Below are 15,552 nucleotides of genomic sequence, written 5' to 3' on the forward strand. Positions count from 1 at the left end.
TATTTTTTCAGCAAAATTGGGAATTATAGGAGCCATTATTTCTTAAAATATTTTTTCTGCTCCATTCCCAATCTCCTCTCTGTTATGAGGTCTCTAATTACACATATTAGGCTACTTGATATTGTTCCATAAGTCACTGAAGCTCTGTTTTTTCTTTTCTCAGCCAGATCATTTCTATTGTTCTATCTTTAAGTTCTTTCTTCTATTATAAAGTCCATACAGTAATTTTTTCATTCAGGTATTTATATTTCCATTCCCGATATTATACAAATACAGAATCTCCATTTCCTCTTTTTCTGAGATTTCCTGTGTAGTCTTGAAATATGACCATATTTTTCTCTTTAGATCCTTGAGAATATTTATAGTCAGTACCTTAAAGTCTTCGTCTACTAATTCTAAAATCTAGGTCATCTTGGGGTCATTTTCAATGGACTACTTTTTCTCTCAACAATGAGTCATATTTCCTTGTTTCTTTGCATGTCTACTATTAATTTATTGTATTTTAGACATTGTAGATGATATGAGATAAAGACTGGATTCTGTTACCTTACTGTTAACAGTGTTGTTCTGTTTTAGCAAACATTTAACTTACCTAAATTTGACTCTAAAATCTGTCTCCCCCCATGACAGGCAGCAGCTGAACTCTGCCCAGTTCTTTCTGCATCCCAGCTGTTGCTTCCTGCTAGGCTTACTGGAATCTTCTCAACTCATATGCAGTTCTAGGAATCCACAAAGTATTTTGGCAGCTTATACCCAGATTTGGGGGCTACTCTCTTTTTAGGATTTTCCCTTTATTTTCCAGCAATTTGGTAATCCCAAACTCTTATCCTACCTCTTCAAACCAGTAAAACTGGAAGCTTATGTTTGAGTTCTAGCTGCACGCACCATATGGAATGCCCTTGGATGAAACATTATAAATACAAACCTTGACCGTTGTTGTTTCCTTTTTCCCAGGTTAACTTCCCTCAATTTCTGCTTTATGGTTTTTCTCCAATGCCTTCATGCAGTTGTTTTACATATTTTGTCCAGAGTTAAAAATTGTTATCTATGGAACTTTCAGACCTATATAAGCTACTTTGACATGGAACCTCACCAACTCAGTTTTTATTTCAACAATTATATATTTTTTGTTTTTAAACATTCTAATTTTCCTAGTTTAAAATCTGACTGTGATCTGAAAAGATATATGCACTCCTATGTTCATTGCTACATTATTTACAATAGCCAAGATATGGAAGCAACCAAAGTATCCATCAATAGATGAATAAAGATGTGGTACACATACATAGTAGAATATTATTCAGCCATAAAAAGAAAGGAATCCTGCCTTTTGTGACAATATGGATGGACCTAGAGGATATTATGCTAAATGATATAAGCCAGGCAGAGAAAGATAAATACCATTTCACTTACATGTGGAATCTAAAAACAAACAAACAAAAATGAACAAAACAGCAGTAGACTGATGGACACTGAGAAGTGTCTTGCGTTTACCATGAAGAAGGACTAGGGTGGGTGAAACAGGTGAAGGGGATAAGGCAAAAAAAAAAATCTCAATCAGAACACAAGTTAGTCACAGGGAAGAAAATACAGCATAGAGAATAGAGTCAGTACTTCTATAACATCTTTCTATGTCAACAGGTAGTAACTACAGAAGTTGGGGTGAAGATTTAATAATGTATGTAACAGTGAATCACTATGTTATATACTTGAAACCAATATAATATTGTATATCAACTATACTTCAACAAAAAATAAAAAAAAAAATCTGGTCACTTTGGGTAGTCTCATATAGTTAATTTTTGTGATTCAATTTTTTATTTTTTTAAGCATTCTGTACAATTATTTCATATCATATCTCTGAAAATTCCATTTTGTAAAATCTTCAGATATAAATCAGTTATTATGGATTTTGACTTTCATTTGTGGTAGTTTGTTTTCTTTTGTGTTCAGTTACCTATGATTTTGGATATTTGGTTGATCTTATCTGTAGAAAAACTGGGGGCCTAAATTGAGGATGCTGTCTTCTAAAGATGCACATTTGATTTCATCACTAGTCAAGGGATCCATGCCATGAGAAAATACTTAGCTCCCTATCCAGCTTAATTGCAAAGTCTCAAGTCTTACACCCTTACCTTGCCTCTAGCCCAAGGCTTACTCTATCAAGCCTAACACTGATATCAGTATTTATAGTCAGGGCAATCTGTCTGTCATCTGTGCTTATTGCTTATAGTTCTGGTTTCAGCTCCAGTTTTGTTTCACTAATTGGTATTTCTACAAGCCCACCATGCAGTAAACAATATGATTCATTTAGGATCTAGTTGTTTTTGAACCATAGGGATTTTCAGAGATTCTAGTCTGTCATATCAGAGGAGTCCCTCATGTCATTATAACAAGGCTGTATTATACCTTCCTCACTCTGTCTTTACTTTTTCACTGACTTTTACAAGCAGGAAAGAGCTGTATTTAAAATTCATATTTTTCATAGTTATAACAAGTACTAATAACTTCCATATGCTTTAAAATATGCATTAAATTTTAAAAGTAAAAGAATTTACAGAACTTTGAGTATCTACTATGATTCAAAGGATGTTTATTGAAGGTTAACTTTTACTTGCTCTGACCAACACATCATTTCACCCCTATTTTTTTCATAATCAATACACGGCAATTAAAATTTTTATACCTGGCATTACTACCAACATGACTAAAAACCCAAATAGGTTCAATAAAATAGTTTACCAAATCTAGAATAACCTTATATTTATTTTTCTCAAGAAAATAAAAGCCTGTTTTAAAGTTCTCTTATAAAACTCTCAGATTTTTATGAATACATCATCAAAACAGACCCCACAGAAATACTGTTAGATGATTTTCTCCAACACTAATGCTATTCCAACTTTATAACCTTTCAGTTTATACCTTGGAACAGAATATAATTAACTCTCACAGGAATGGATGGAATGTTCTTGGCTGATGATTCAAAATAATTAGAAAGAATAAGCAAGTGGTACTAGGAAGGTTAATAAAGGAAAAGATATAGGGGGGAAAGCACTAGAATGGGATTTGATTTATAGCAAGAACTATTATAAAAGTATTTTCAATTCTGATTATGCCAAAATAAACACAGTGTGAAATTTATATCAGATGAAATTTTTTCAAAGCAGTAACTTTATCATTCAATTAATGAATATTTATTGAGTTACTATTTTATTCATGAGGACAATGAGAAACAATCTGAGGGTCACACAGGCTGGTAAAGTATCAGAACTAAGATTGAAACCCTGATCTGTCTTACTCCAAAGTCCTGAAATCTAAAACAATAAATAAATAAAAATTTAATAATCATGGTTTTAACCTAGGTAAATCATGGTGTCATTAATTTTACAATGTACACAAAGGAGGAGTTAAGTTTGAAAGGGAAAATGATTAGCCTAATGAAACCAAGCATAGTGTTTAATTCATTTGATTTCCCTGTTCCAAGACAGCATCTGCCTTATAAAACCAAAAGGAAGGCAGAACGCTGAATTCCAAATATAATCTCTAGATCCTTTAAAAACATTTTAAGTTGTATTAGATGCATACTAAAGAATACATGAAACAAACTATGAAGCATAATAAGAAAATAAACACCCATAAATTGACAACACAATTTTAGAATGAAATCATCACAAATATGGGTGGGTACACCTGTATGGCCCTTCTCTAGTGGATGAACTTTTACCAAAAGGTAACCATTAAACTGAGTTTTGTATTTATTATTTTTCTGCTTTTTTTCCTTAATAACCTTATCACACATAAACACACATAATCCTAAATAAGAGTTGTTTGCTTACTTTTAAGCTTTATAAAGATAATATACTATATGTAGTCTCCTACAAATTAGTTCTTTCACCAATTACGTTTTTAAGATTCATCCATCCATTCTGTCATGGATATTTGCTCTTTCATATTTTAGATTCATTCAGGCCATATATATTTCCACAAGAACTCATTACATATTTTTCCTGGCAATATTCAAAAAAATTAGAAGGATAGATCATACACAATCCCATTTAGACGTGCAAGTGCCTATGAAAAAAATCACCTCAACATCACTTAAAAACTATTTCACTTCACTTTCATATGTAACTTGCCAAGATGAGTTTTTGCACCACCATTTGTGATCTTTCAATTTAACCATATTGAAAAATAAAAGTTTATTAACAATAATGGAGATCCTCCACCAAAATTCTACTTTGCTTTATGCATTCTTTAACCATTAATTTGGTCTTAAATTACTTTATGAAATATATATAAATATATATATATAAAATATATAAACTCGAAGATTCAAGATGGCGGCATGAGAGGTGAGACAGAGAATTCCTCCCAAAACCACATATAGTGTGAAAATATAGTTAATACAACTAGCCCTAAAACAGCAACAGGAAAGAAGGCTGCACCGGACTGCATACAGACCTCACGAACAGAGCAGACCTCACGAAACACGGTAATGTCCGAAAGCCTTGATCTGGCAGGACCTGAGCCCTTTCCCCACCCCAGCTCACCGGGGGGAGGAAGAGAAATGGAGCGCAGAGCGGGTGAAGCCTAGAACTGCTGAACACACAGCCCTGCTTTGGACCACAGACCTACATTGTGTGGTGCTCTGGAGGGTGTTGGGGTTGGGGAGCTGGGGCAGGCAGAGAGCTTGAGAAACTGAGATTCTGGCCTTTTGTGGAGGATGGGGATCCACATCTGGCCGCTCTGGGACAAAGGAAAGGCAGGTGGTCTGAGAGGCTTCCTAGCAGTGAGAGGGCTGCTGAAGGGGCGGGGTTTACATGGAACTTGCTATGTGGGAGAAGGGATAGTGGACAAGGTTGTCTGGGTGCACTCTGCCCAATGGGTTGGGAACTTTAAGGGCCTCAGGCGCCCCATTCCCCCGGCTGCCTACTCAGGTCCGAGGCCCCCCACTTTGACATGCAACCTGCTGCGCCTTTGTCCTGGCCTGCCAGCACCTGCTCGCAAACCAGCAGTCACTACGCTGGCATCAGGCCAGCCAGAGGGAGGTCCCACCTACAACAGCTAGAGATGCCAAGCACACAGGGTTACAACTGTGTGCTTGACCCACTGGCTCTGATACTGGAGACAGGCACCACAGACGGGAATCAGGACACAGCTCTTTCCTCCCCCCAGGCACCAGCGCCACTCCCCTACAACCCCCAACCTCACTCAAGGGGCTAAGCAGCTCCAGAGACTAGAGCTTCTGGGCACTAGAAGGCACCACATACAATAATGAAATGTCAAAGGAACCTGGTTCAGACCAAAATCTCACAAACCCCAGAAAAAGGGCCAAATGAAACTGAACTCACCAATCTTCCTGAAAGAGAGTTTAAAATAAAAATCATAAACATGATCATGGAGGTACAGAAAAATATTCGAGAACTCAGGGATGAATTTAAGATGGAGACTGAATCATTAAGAAATACCATATATGAAATGAAACATACAATGGAGGGATTTAAAAATAGATTAGATGCAGTAGAGGAGACGGTAAATGGAATAGAAATTAGAGAAGAGGAATACAAAGAAGCTGTGGGACAGAGAGAAAAAATGATCTCTAAGAATGAAAGAATATTGAGAGACCTGTGTGACCAAACCAAACGGAACAATATCCACATTACAGGGGTACCAGAAGAAGAAGAGAGAGAAAAGGGATAGAAAGTGTCTTTGAGGAGGTAGTTGCTGAAAACTTTGACAATCTGGGGAAGAAGGGTCTCTCAAGCCATGGAGATGCACAGATCTCCAAACACAAGGGACCCAAGGAAGACAACATCAAGAAACATAATAATGGAAATGGCAAAGATCAAGGATAAAGACAGACTTTTAAAAGCAGCTAGAAAGAGAAGTAAGATCACATACAAAGGAAAAGCTATCAGGCTATCATCAGATTTCCCAACAGAAACCTTACAGGCCAGAAGGGAGTGGCATGATATATTTAATGCAATGAAACAGAAGGGCCTTGAACCAAGAATACTGTATCTAGCAAGGTTATCATTGAAATCTGAAGGAAGGATTAAACAATTTTCAGATAGGCAAAAGCTGAGAGAATTTACCTCCCACAAACCACCTCTACAGTGCATTTTGGAGGGACTGCTATAGATTGAAGTATTCCTAAGGCTAAATAGATGTCACCAGGGGAAATAAAACCACAGCAAAGTAGAACAATTAATTACTAAGCAGATGCAAAATCAAATCAACTACCCCCAAAGTCAATCAAGGGACAGACAAAGAGTACAGAATATGATACCTAACATATAAAGAATGGAGGAGGAAGAAAAAGAAGGGAAAAAAAAGAACCTTTAGGTTGTGTTTGTAATAGCATATGAAGTGAGTTAAATTAGACTGTTAGATAGTAAGGGAATTACCCTTGAACCTTTGGTAACCATGAATCCAAAACCTGCAATGGCAATAAGTACATATCTATCGATAATCACCCTAAATGTAAATGGTCTGAATGCACCAATAGAGTCACTGAACGGACAAAAAAACAAGACCCATCTATATGGTGCCTTCAAGACACTCACTTCAAACCCAAAGACATACACAGACTAAAAGTGAAGGGATGGAAAAAGATATTTCATGCAACTAACAGGGAGAAAAAAGCAGGAGTTACAGTACTTGTATCAGACAAAACAGACTTCAAAACAAAGAAAGTCACAAGAGACAAAGAAGGACATTACATAATGTTAAAGGAGTCAGTCCAACAAGAGGATAGAACTATTATAAATATCTATGCACCCAACACAGGATTACCTACATATGTGAAACAAATACTAACAGAATTAAAGGGGGATATAGAATGCAGTGCATTCATTTTAGGAGACTTCAACACACCACTCACTTCAAAGGACAGATCAACCAGACAGAAAATAAGTAAAGAGACAGAGGCACTGAACAACATATTAGTACAGATGAACCTAAGAGACATCTACAGAACAGTCCAGCCAAAAGCAACAGGATACACATTCTTCTCAAGTGCACATGGAACATTTTCAAGAATAGATCATATACTAGGCCACATAAAGAGTGTTAGTAAATTCAAAAAAATTGAAATTCTATCAACCAGCTTCTCAGATCACAAAGGTATAAAACTAGAAATATATTACACAAAGAAAATGAAAAAGCCCACAAACACATGGAGGCTCAATTACCAAATTCAAGCAATATATGGAGACAAATTACAACAATAATTCAACACCACAAAATCTGTGGAACGCAGCGAAGGCTGTGCTAACAGGGAAGAATATTGCAATATAGGCCTACCTCAGGAAAGAAGAACAATCCCAAATGAACAGTCTAAACTCACAATTAATGAAACGAGAAAAGGAAAAACAAATGAGGCCCAAAGTCAGCAGAAGGAGGGACATAAAAAAGATTAGAGCAGAAATAAATAAAATCCAGAAGAATAGAACAATAGAAAGAATCAATGAAAGCAAGAGCTGGTTCTTTGAGAAAATAAACAAAATAGATAAACCCCTAGCCAGACTTATCAAGAAAAAAAGAGAGTCTACACACATAAACAGAATCAGAAATGAGATAGGAAAAATCACTATTGACAACACAGAAATACAAAGAATTATGAGAGAATACTGTGAAAAATTATATGCTAACAAACTGGATAACCTAGAAATGGACAACTTTCTAGAAAAATACAACCTTCCAAGGCTGAACCAGGAAAAACAGAAAATCTGAACAGACCAATTACCAGCGACAAAATTGAACTGGTAAGCAAAAAACTACCTATGAACAAAAGCACTGGATGAGATAGCTTCACTGCTGAATTATATCAACCATTTAGTGAAGATCTAATACCCAACCCCCTTAAAGTTTTACAACAAGTAGAAGAGGAGGGAATACTCCCAAACTCATTCTACAAGACCAACATCACTCTAATACCAAAACCAGGCAAAGACACCAAAGAAAAGGAAATTACAGACCAATATCCCTGAAGAACACAGATGCAAAAATGCTCAAAATATTAGCAAACCGAATTAAAAAATACATCAAAAAGATCATCCATCATGACCAAGTGGGATTCATCCCAGGGATGCAAGGATGGTACAATATTTGAAAATCCGTCAACATCATCCACCACATCAACAAAAACAAGGACAAAAACTACATGATTATCTCCATAAATGCTGAAAAAGCATTCAACAAAATTCAACATCCATTCATGATAAAAACTCTCCACAAAATGGGTATAGAGGGCAAGTACCTCAACATAATAAAGGCCATATATGACAAATCCACAGCCAACATTATACTTAACAGTGAGAAGCTGAAAGCTTTTCCTTTAAGATAGGGAACAAGACAAGGATACCCACTCTCCCCACTGTTGTTCAACATAGAACTGGAGGTCCTAGCCACAGCAACCAGACAACACAAAGAAATAAAGGGCATCCAGATTGGCAAGTAAGAATTCAAACTGTCCCTGTTTGCAGATGACATGATATTGTATATAAAAAAAACCCTAAAGAATCCACTCCAAAACTACCAGAACTAAGATCTGAATTCAGCAAAGTTGCAGGATACAAAATGAATACACAGAAATCTGTTGCATTCCTGTACACTAACGATGAACTAGCAGAAACAGAAATCAGGAAAACAGTTCTATTCACAATTGGATCAACAAGAATAAAATACCTAGGAATAAACCTAACTAAGGAAGTGAAAGGCCTATAGTTTGAAAACTATAAGACACTCATGAGAGAAATTAAAGAAGATAGCAATAAATGGAAACACATCCCATGTTCATGGATAGGAACAATTAATATCGTCAAAATGACCATTCTGCCTAAAGCAATCTACAGATTCAATGCAATCCCTAGCAAAATACCAACAGTATTCTTCAATGACCTAGAGCAAATTGTTCTAAAATTCATAAACCACAAAAGACTCCAAATAGCCAAAGCAATCCTGAGAAGGAAGAAGAAAGCGGGGGGAATTACGCTCCCTGACTTCAAGCTCTACTACAAAGCTACAGTAATCAAGACAGTTTGGTACTGACACAAGAACAGATCCAGAAACCAGAGGAACAGACTAAAGAGGACAGATATAAACCCAAGCATATATGGACAATTAATATACAATAAAGGAGCCATGGATATACAATGGGGAAATGACAGCCTCTTCATCAGCTGGTGATGGCAAAACTGGACATCTACATGTAAGAGAATGAAACTGGATTATTGTCTAACCCCATACACAAAGGTACACTCAAAATGGATCAAAGACCTAAATGTAAGTCATGAAACCATAAAACTCTTAGAAAAAAACATAGGCAAAAATCTCTTGGACATAACACAAGCAACTTCTTCATGAACATATCTCCCCAGGCAAGGGAAACAAAAGCAAAAAAGAACAAGTTGGACTATATCAAACAAAAAAGTTTCTGTACAGCAAAGGACATCATCAGCAGGACAAAAAGACATCCTACAGTATGGGAGAATATATTCATAAATGACATATCCGATAAGGGGTTGACATCCAAATTATATAAAGAGTTCATGCACCTCAACAAAAAAGCAAATAAGCCAATTAAAAAATGGGCAGAGGAGCTGAACAGACACTTCTCCAAAGAAGAAACTCAGATGGCCAACAGGCACATGAAAAGATGTTCCACATTGCTAATCATCAGAGAAATGCAAATTAAAACCACAATGAGATATCACCTTACACCAGTTAGAATGGCCAACATCCAAAAGACAAACAACAACAAATGTTGGTGAGGATGTAGAGAAAGGGGAACCCTCCTACACTGCTCGTGTAAATATAGTTCAACCATTGTGGAAAGCAAATGGAGGTTCCTCAAAAAAATAAAAATAGAAATACCAGTTGACCCAAGAATTCCACTCCTAGGAATTTACCCTAAGAATGCAGCAGCCCAGTTTGAAAAAGACAGATGCGCTCCTATGTTTACTACAGCACTATTTACAATAGCCAAGAAATGGAAACAACCTAAGTGTCCATCAGTATATGAATGGATAAAGATGATGTGGTACATATACACAATGGAATACTATTCAGCCATAAGAAAACAAATCCTACCATTTGCAACAACATGGATGGAACTAGAGGGTATTATGCTCAGTGAAATAAGCTAGGTGGAGAAAGACAAGTATCAGATGATTTCACTCATCTGTGGAGTATAAGAACAAAGCAGAAACTGAAGGAACAAAACAGCAGCAGACTCACAGAACCCAAGAATGGACTAACAGTTACCAAAGGAAAAGGGACTGGGGAGGATGGGTGGGAAGTGAGGGATAAGGGGAAATAGGGGCATTATGATTAGCACACATAATGTGTGTGTGGGTGCCACGGGGAAGGCAGTATAGCACAGAGAAGACAAGTAGTGATTTTACAGCATCTCACTATGCTGATGGACAGTGACTGTAATGGGGTATGTGGTGGGGACTTGATAATAGGGGGAGTGTAGTAACCATAATGTTTTTCATGTAATTGTATATTAATGATAGCAAAATATGTATATATAAACTCAATAAAAATGCTATATATTTGGGAAGTCAACCTCAACGTTAAGGTCATGTATTTATTGTGAGAATATATTTACTACAGAAGTCTCCTATTATAACATGTACTTGTTAAAGGTTCCCCACTATCTATAACGGAACAGGAACATAGTTCAGGAAGTATCACTATTTCTAAACAAATACACACCTGTTTCCAGTAGATTTCTACTTAGCAGGGATTTTGCTACATTATCATTGCAGCTTTGCATTTGTGCTAACAAGGTTATTTTTTTTAGTGCAACAGTAAGAAGACAATTTTTTTGTTTTTTGTTCTGCTTAATTCTGGAAAAAGGAAAACTTCCTCAATAATACATAACTTTTAAGGTCTTAAGTGAAACTTGTTATCTACTGATACCTGTGGATAGGACATCATATTATGTGCTATTTCCTTAGCTGGAAAAGTAGAGACAATAGTAGCCCTGACCACTTAAAGTCCTTTTTAGGATTCAATGAGAAATGTAGGTAAATTGCTAAACAGTACCCAAATTATAATTAAAGAATCAATAAATGTAAATTATTTCTGCACATCTTTCCACTTTCATGTCAATTACTATTTTATATAATATTGCTCCACCACCTCCACTCCGCATTTTGCTACTTGGCATTTTGCTTAACCTGAGTATAATGCAGGAATAAATTACTCAAGAAGTGCATAGAAGGGAGTACTAAGCCAGACTGGGCACAAGGGATAGACAGCCTCCCCTGCTAGACCGGAAAATAACCAAAAAACTAGTGAACTTAAAAAAAAAAGTTTCTGTATGGCAGCAATAAGTAAGAAAGCTGAAGCCCAGAGTTTATGAGTGACTTGCCCAATGCTGGGCAGTTCTTTAGTGAATTGGCTATGCCTCCTCAGCTGAGAGCTGGAATCCAGGTCTCTTGAGATCCAGCCCATGAGCTCTCCCACTAGTTTATATGAACTCAATATACTAATCTAGGCTCTAAAGGGCTTTATCAAATTATAAGGCGTGTTTCAATCTACTGTCTCTTTCTCAGTATGTCAACAGGACGTGAAACAATTTCAAACATCACTAAATACAGCCCACAGCCTATAAAAATTTTCAAGAGCCTTGGAGAATCAGAATTGAAGAGCGTATTCACAAGGACTACCGGATAAGTGCGGCTGGAAGAGAGGCGGAGCTGGTTCAGAGTACCAAGCATCAGGAACTGTTAACGGAGTAGACAAGCTTTTACTCAGAAAGTAGGAAAACGTAAAAGGTAATTGGGCCACACAGTATCTACTCTTCTTGCTCACAGAGGGGCCCGACAAACAGCAGTACCTGAGGAGGAGATACCTACGGCATTTCGACATTGACAAAAGCACCACCACCGCTGGACAAACACCAACGCTACTGACAACAGAACCTTCCGAGGGAAATGCTGGAGCCTGAAAAGCGCGGGCGAGCGGGCACTCGACGCTGTGTCACATTAACGCGGTCCGCCGGAAACACCCTCTCCGCGACAGGGGATCCGAGTGTATGCGGGGACTGGGGGAAGGGAGTCTACGCCTAGGACCGCAACCAGTCCCTGCCAGTAACCTCTCTCATGTCTCTGGCCACAACAGCTCCCTAGAGAGGAGCGCCAGAGCCATCTCTGTTTCCTCTGGATTTACGATCCCTAGATTTCTAGTCGGACCATTTGGGGAGGTGCTCTACATCTTATTTCCGGTGGCGGAGAGGTGCAGTTGCCATGGTAATTAAAGAAAGGCCGAGGTCTGTCCGCCGGCGGGGAGAGGATCTCGGAGTCTGCGAAGAGAATTGGCTGCGCTTCCTCTCGTGTGAGCTGGAGTTAGGTAGCAAACAGCTCGGTGTCTCTGTCTCTTCGCCCGCTTCGTCCCTCACTGTTGGCTGCCTTTTCTCTCATGTGCTTCTTTTACTTCTCTGTCATGCTAACGCTTGTCCATGTGTGTGCCTAACCTGTACATATAAATGTAGTTTTATGCCCAGAGGAATACAAAAATAGATGTTGCCCGAGATCCACAGTGAGCGTATTTCACTGTGTAGGGGACGCTGACTGGATGGCTCTGTTTTCACTCGGCCCTTTAGAAGCCGTAGGCGCTTGTTAACAGTTTATTTTTCTTGCTATTGTGTGGCTGGTTATTTATGGAGCCGTTTGCTGCAATGTACTCTCTAGGCCCCTGTCTTGGTCTCGGGGTGGAGTTTTAAATGCAGGGGGTTGCCAGGCCCGAGGGGTGCAATTATATATTTATTTAAGCCTCAGTTTAGTCTCTCGTCGCAGAAAGGGAAAGAATAGAATTCCGGAACATTTCTGCCGTGGGATTTCCAGATGAGGGAGTCACCTTATTTGACAAGCGTATTCGAGGACAGTCCTAAGAAAAATACTTAACATTTTTAAATGGATTGCTGCAAAATGAACATTCATTCTCCCTTCCTCATTGGAACAGTTTTCGCTCACATTTGTGGGGAGATGCATTCACGCATATGTGTTTAAAACTCTGATGCTTAATTGTAGTAATACCAATTTGCGGTAACCAGACTGTGACACCTCATCCCTGTGGGGGTCCTTCTAAATCTGGTGCAATATGAAAGTGTCAGGCAGGCGGTGTGTGTATTATAAATAGGGTACTTCATCCATGATAAGCGATTATTATCTTTCTTTCCCAAGTGTAAAAGACCTATATAATTCAAGAAGGTGCAAGTGATTGAGGCCTCCTGAGTAAGAATCCAATGAGTCCTGAAGGGGACCCTACCTGTGTCGTTGTCTTGTTGAACTTGAAATATTCAATTTGTTAGGTTGGAATGTATTTTTAGAAGTCAAAGCTGTGTAAAAATAATGTTGGAAGCTGTTAGACCACCAGCACAATTCAGTGCCGCACAGTAACTGTTGTACAAGAATCCTCCACTCAATAATAAAGAAGAAACTGTTATTAAAATTTACTGCCTTTTGCTCCTTACTACTAGATAGGTGACAACTCTGTTCCTCAATTTCCTTATCTGTAAAATGGACCAAAAATACCTGACTACTGCAGTAAGGATAAATCAACACATATGACAGTTCTTTAAGCTCTTAGGAGCAGAGATGCTGTATTAACCCAAAACATTGTTAGTAGTAATGAAACGATAAAATCTCATGGTAAATGCTATAAATGGGATTTTTAAAATTTGGTCATTTTAAATGTGGGACTGCACTTTTGAGATGTTACTGAAATGACTGGTTGATTCTGCTTTGTAGAAGAATGCCAATCACATCATATCCAAATTCTCATTATTGTGGAGTTTCACTTTATCTACAGTTTATTAGCACTTACTATGTGCCCAACACTGTTCTATATGCTTCACATGTATTAACTTATTTCATCCTCATGACAACCCAGTGAAGAGTCTCTTATATAACTGTCCTCTTGTTTTGAGGGAATAGATGTGTGCTTTTCCATTGTCCATGATTCTTCTTTTGTATGGTCATCTTTGTTTTGGCTTTGTTTTTTAAAATTTGGCTTATTCTCACTTAACATATGGCAATTCAACCTTCTGCGTATTATAATGTTTGTCTTTTTTTTCCATTTACAAAAACTCTAATGTCTTGATTTTTTCTCCCCTTTTGAAAAGAAAGGTAACATTTGCATATTAAAGGATTAACATTGACTAAAACAAATTTAAAATTATTTTCCAATAGAATGGCCATCAGTCCCGAAAGTGATGCAGCTTTCTCCATTCAGAAATCAGTGCTTTCAGAGAGTCCTCGAACAAAGAAATGTCCACTAACTGAAGAAGAGATATTTTATAAGAATTGTAGAGCTGCCTACTTAACTGTTTTCAAAAGCAGCTTAGAAAACATCATTTCTAAAGATCAACTTTACTTAGGTAAAAGTTTTTTTAATTTTAAGTATTTTGCCTTATTCACTGAAAGTTAAAAGATCAGAAAGACTGGAATTAGAATTACATTGTTGAATCATCCCAATTTCTTAGTGAAGCTTAAGCAGTGGAACTACATTATATATTATGCCGTTGTTTATAGTTACATATTCTATGAGCTTCAAAATAAAACTTTCAATGTTTACACAAATTATGTTAGTATTTTTAAAGCTTCCATCGATTACTTAAAAATATTTTTTATTCTCATTTTTATACTTAAAGATTTATAATAATAGAATTAAAACACTTTTAGCATCTGAATCACTAGCCTAAATGTGACCTATATTGGAGATAATGTAAAGATTATATAAAAATGGTTTGAATAACTGTAAAAGAGAAGTATTAGCAAAGAAGTGAAATTTTAAGAGATTAAGAATTCTGGTTTTGGTTTTTGTTTGATTTAGTTTGGTTTATGTGGGTGGAGATTATTTGGATTTTTTTGCTTCTGTTCATTATCTCATCTTAAATTACTCTCTGCTGCAAATATCCCCCAAACCAATGAATTTGGTCATTTCCAGATATGTAAGTGACTTGTAGGTCTTTTGTGTGAGAGAATGGTTAACAACAATATCTGATAACACTGAATACTCATTTTATTAGGCTAATTTCATTAAGACTAATAGACTTTATGAGTAGAGAAACTGAATTATTTTGCGAACTATAAAAGCAATTTCCTTAGGTAAAAAATCTGACATGTTTGTAACAATGTCTTCAGTTTATATGCAATAAGATCCTCTATTTGAAGAAATCCATTTTGAGGAATATGAAACTTGAAAAGATTAAAATATTGATTTTATTATAAACTATAATTTTAGATTTTTTTCTCTTTATTTTTTTGAAAATAGGCTGAGATCTGAATCTACTCAATTTAAATATTTAACATCCCTTCCACTACTCTGGCTTTAAGTTTGTGAATCAGTGAATATGTAATACTAAGTGCTGCGTCTTACAAAATTATCTGGGAAGATAATGTAGTGTTTGTCTTGTCCTTGTTACATACACTTTTAGTTTTAGGGTGGAATATTTTTTTGTAACATTGTAATGATTGATTTCAGATAATCTAAATTTTTAAAAACTAGTGTGAATCAGTCTCTTTCTTACTACTGTCT

The 15,552-nt window shown here is 36.8% G+C and overlaps 2 protein-coding genes across 10 annotated transcripts in view; one reads left to right on the forward strand and one right to left on the reverse strand.

Annotated features, from left to right (window-relative positions):
- The window catches only part of ITGB3BP (integrin subunit beta 3 binding protein), a 94,522-nt gene extending 82,498 nt beyond the window's left edge, over nucleotides 1-12,024 (reverse strand). The window contains exon 1 of one of the 3 annotated variants that reach the window (XM_057500280.1): nucleotides 11,852-12,024. In XM_057500280.1, the coding sequence (XP_057356263.1) occupies nucleotides 11,852-11,883 (32 nt within the window). In that variant the 5' untranslated portion in view covers nucleotides 11,884-12,024. The remainder of the gene's footprint in view (nucleotides 1-11,851) is intronic. The other 2 variants (XM_036911293.2, XM_036911295.2) reach the window with 2 other exon arrangements.
- Nucleotides 12,025-12,072: 48 nt separating this feature from the next.
- Nucleotides 12,073-15,552, forward strand: part of EFCAB7 (EF-hand calcium binding domain 7) — a 55,726-nt gene continuing 52,246 nt past the window's right edge. For 2 of the 7 annotated variants that reach the window (XM_057500274.1, XM_057500278.1), the window contains exons 1-2: nucleotides 12,078-12,363; nucleotides 14,205-14,392. In XM_057500274.1, the coding sequence (XP_057356257.1) occupies nucleotides 14,206-14,392 (187 nt within the window). In that variant the 5' untranslated portion in view covers nucleotides 12,078-12,363; nucleotide 14,205. Of the gene's footprint in view, nucleotides 12,364-14,204; nucleotides 14,393-15,552 lie in introns of all 7 variants that reach the window. The other 5 variants (XM_057500279.1, XR_008997026.1, XM_057500275.1 and 2 more) reach the window with 5 other exon arrangements.

Source organism: Manis pentadactyla, chromosome 4 (genome assembly GCF_030020395.1).
Source record: "Manis pentadactyla isolate mManPen7 chromosome 4, mManPen7.hap1, whole genome shotgun sequence".
In the NCBI taxonomy this organism is placed as follows: domain Eukaryota; kingdom Metazoa; phylum Chordata; class Mammalia; order Pholidota; family Manidae; genus Manis; species Manis pentadactyla.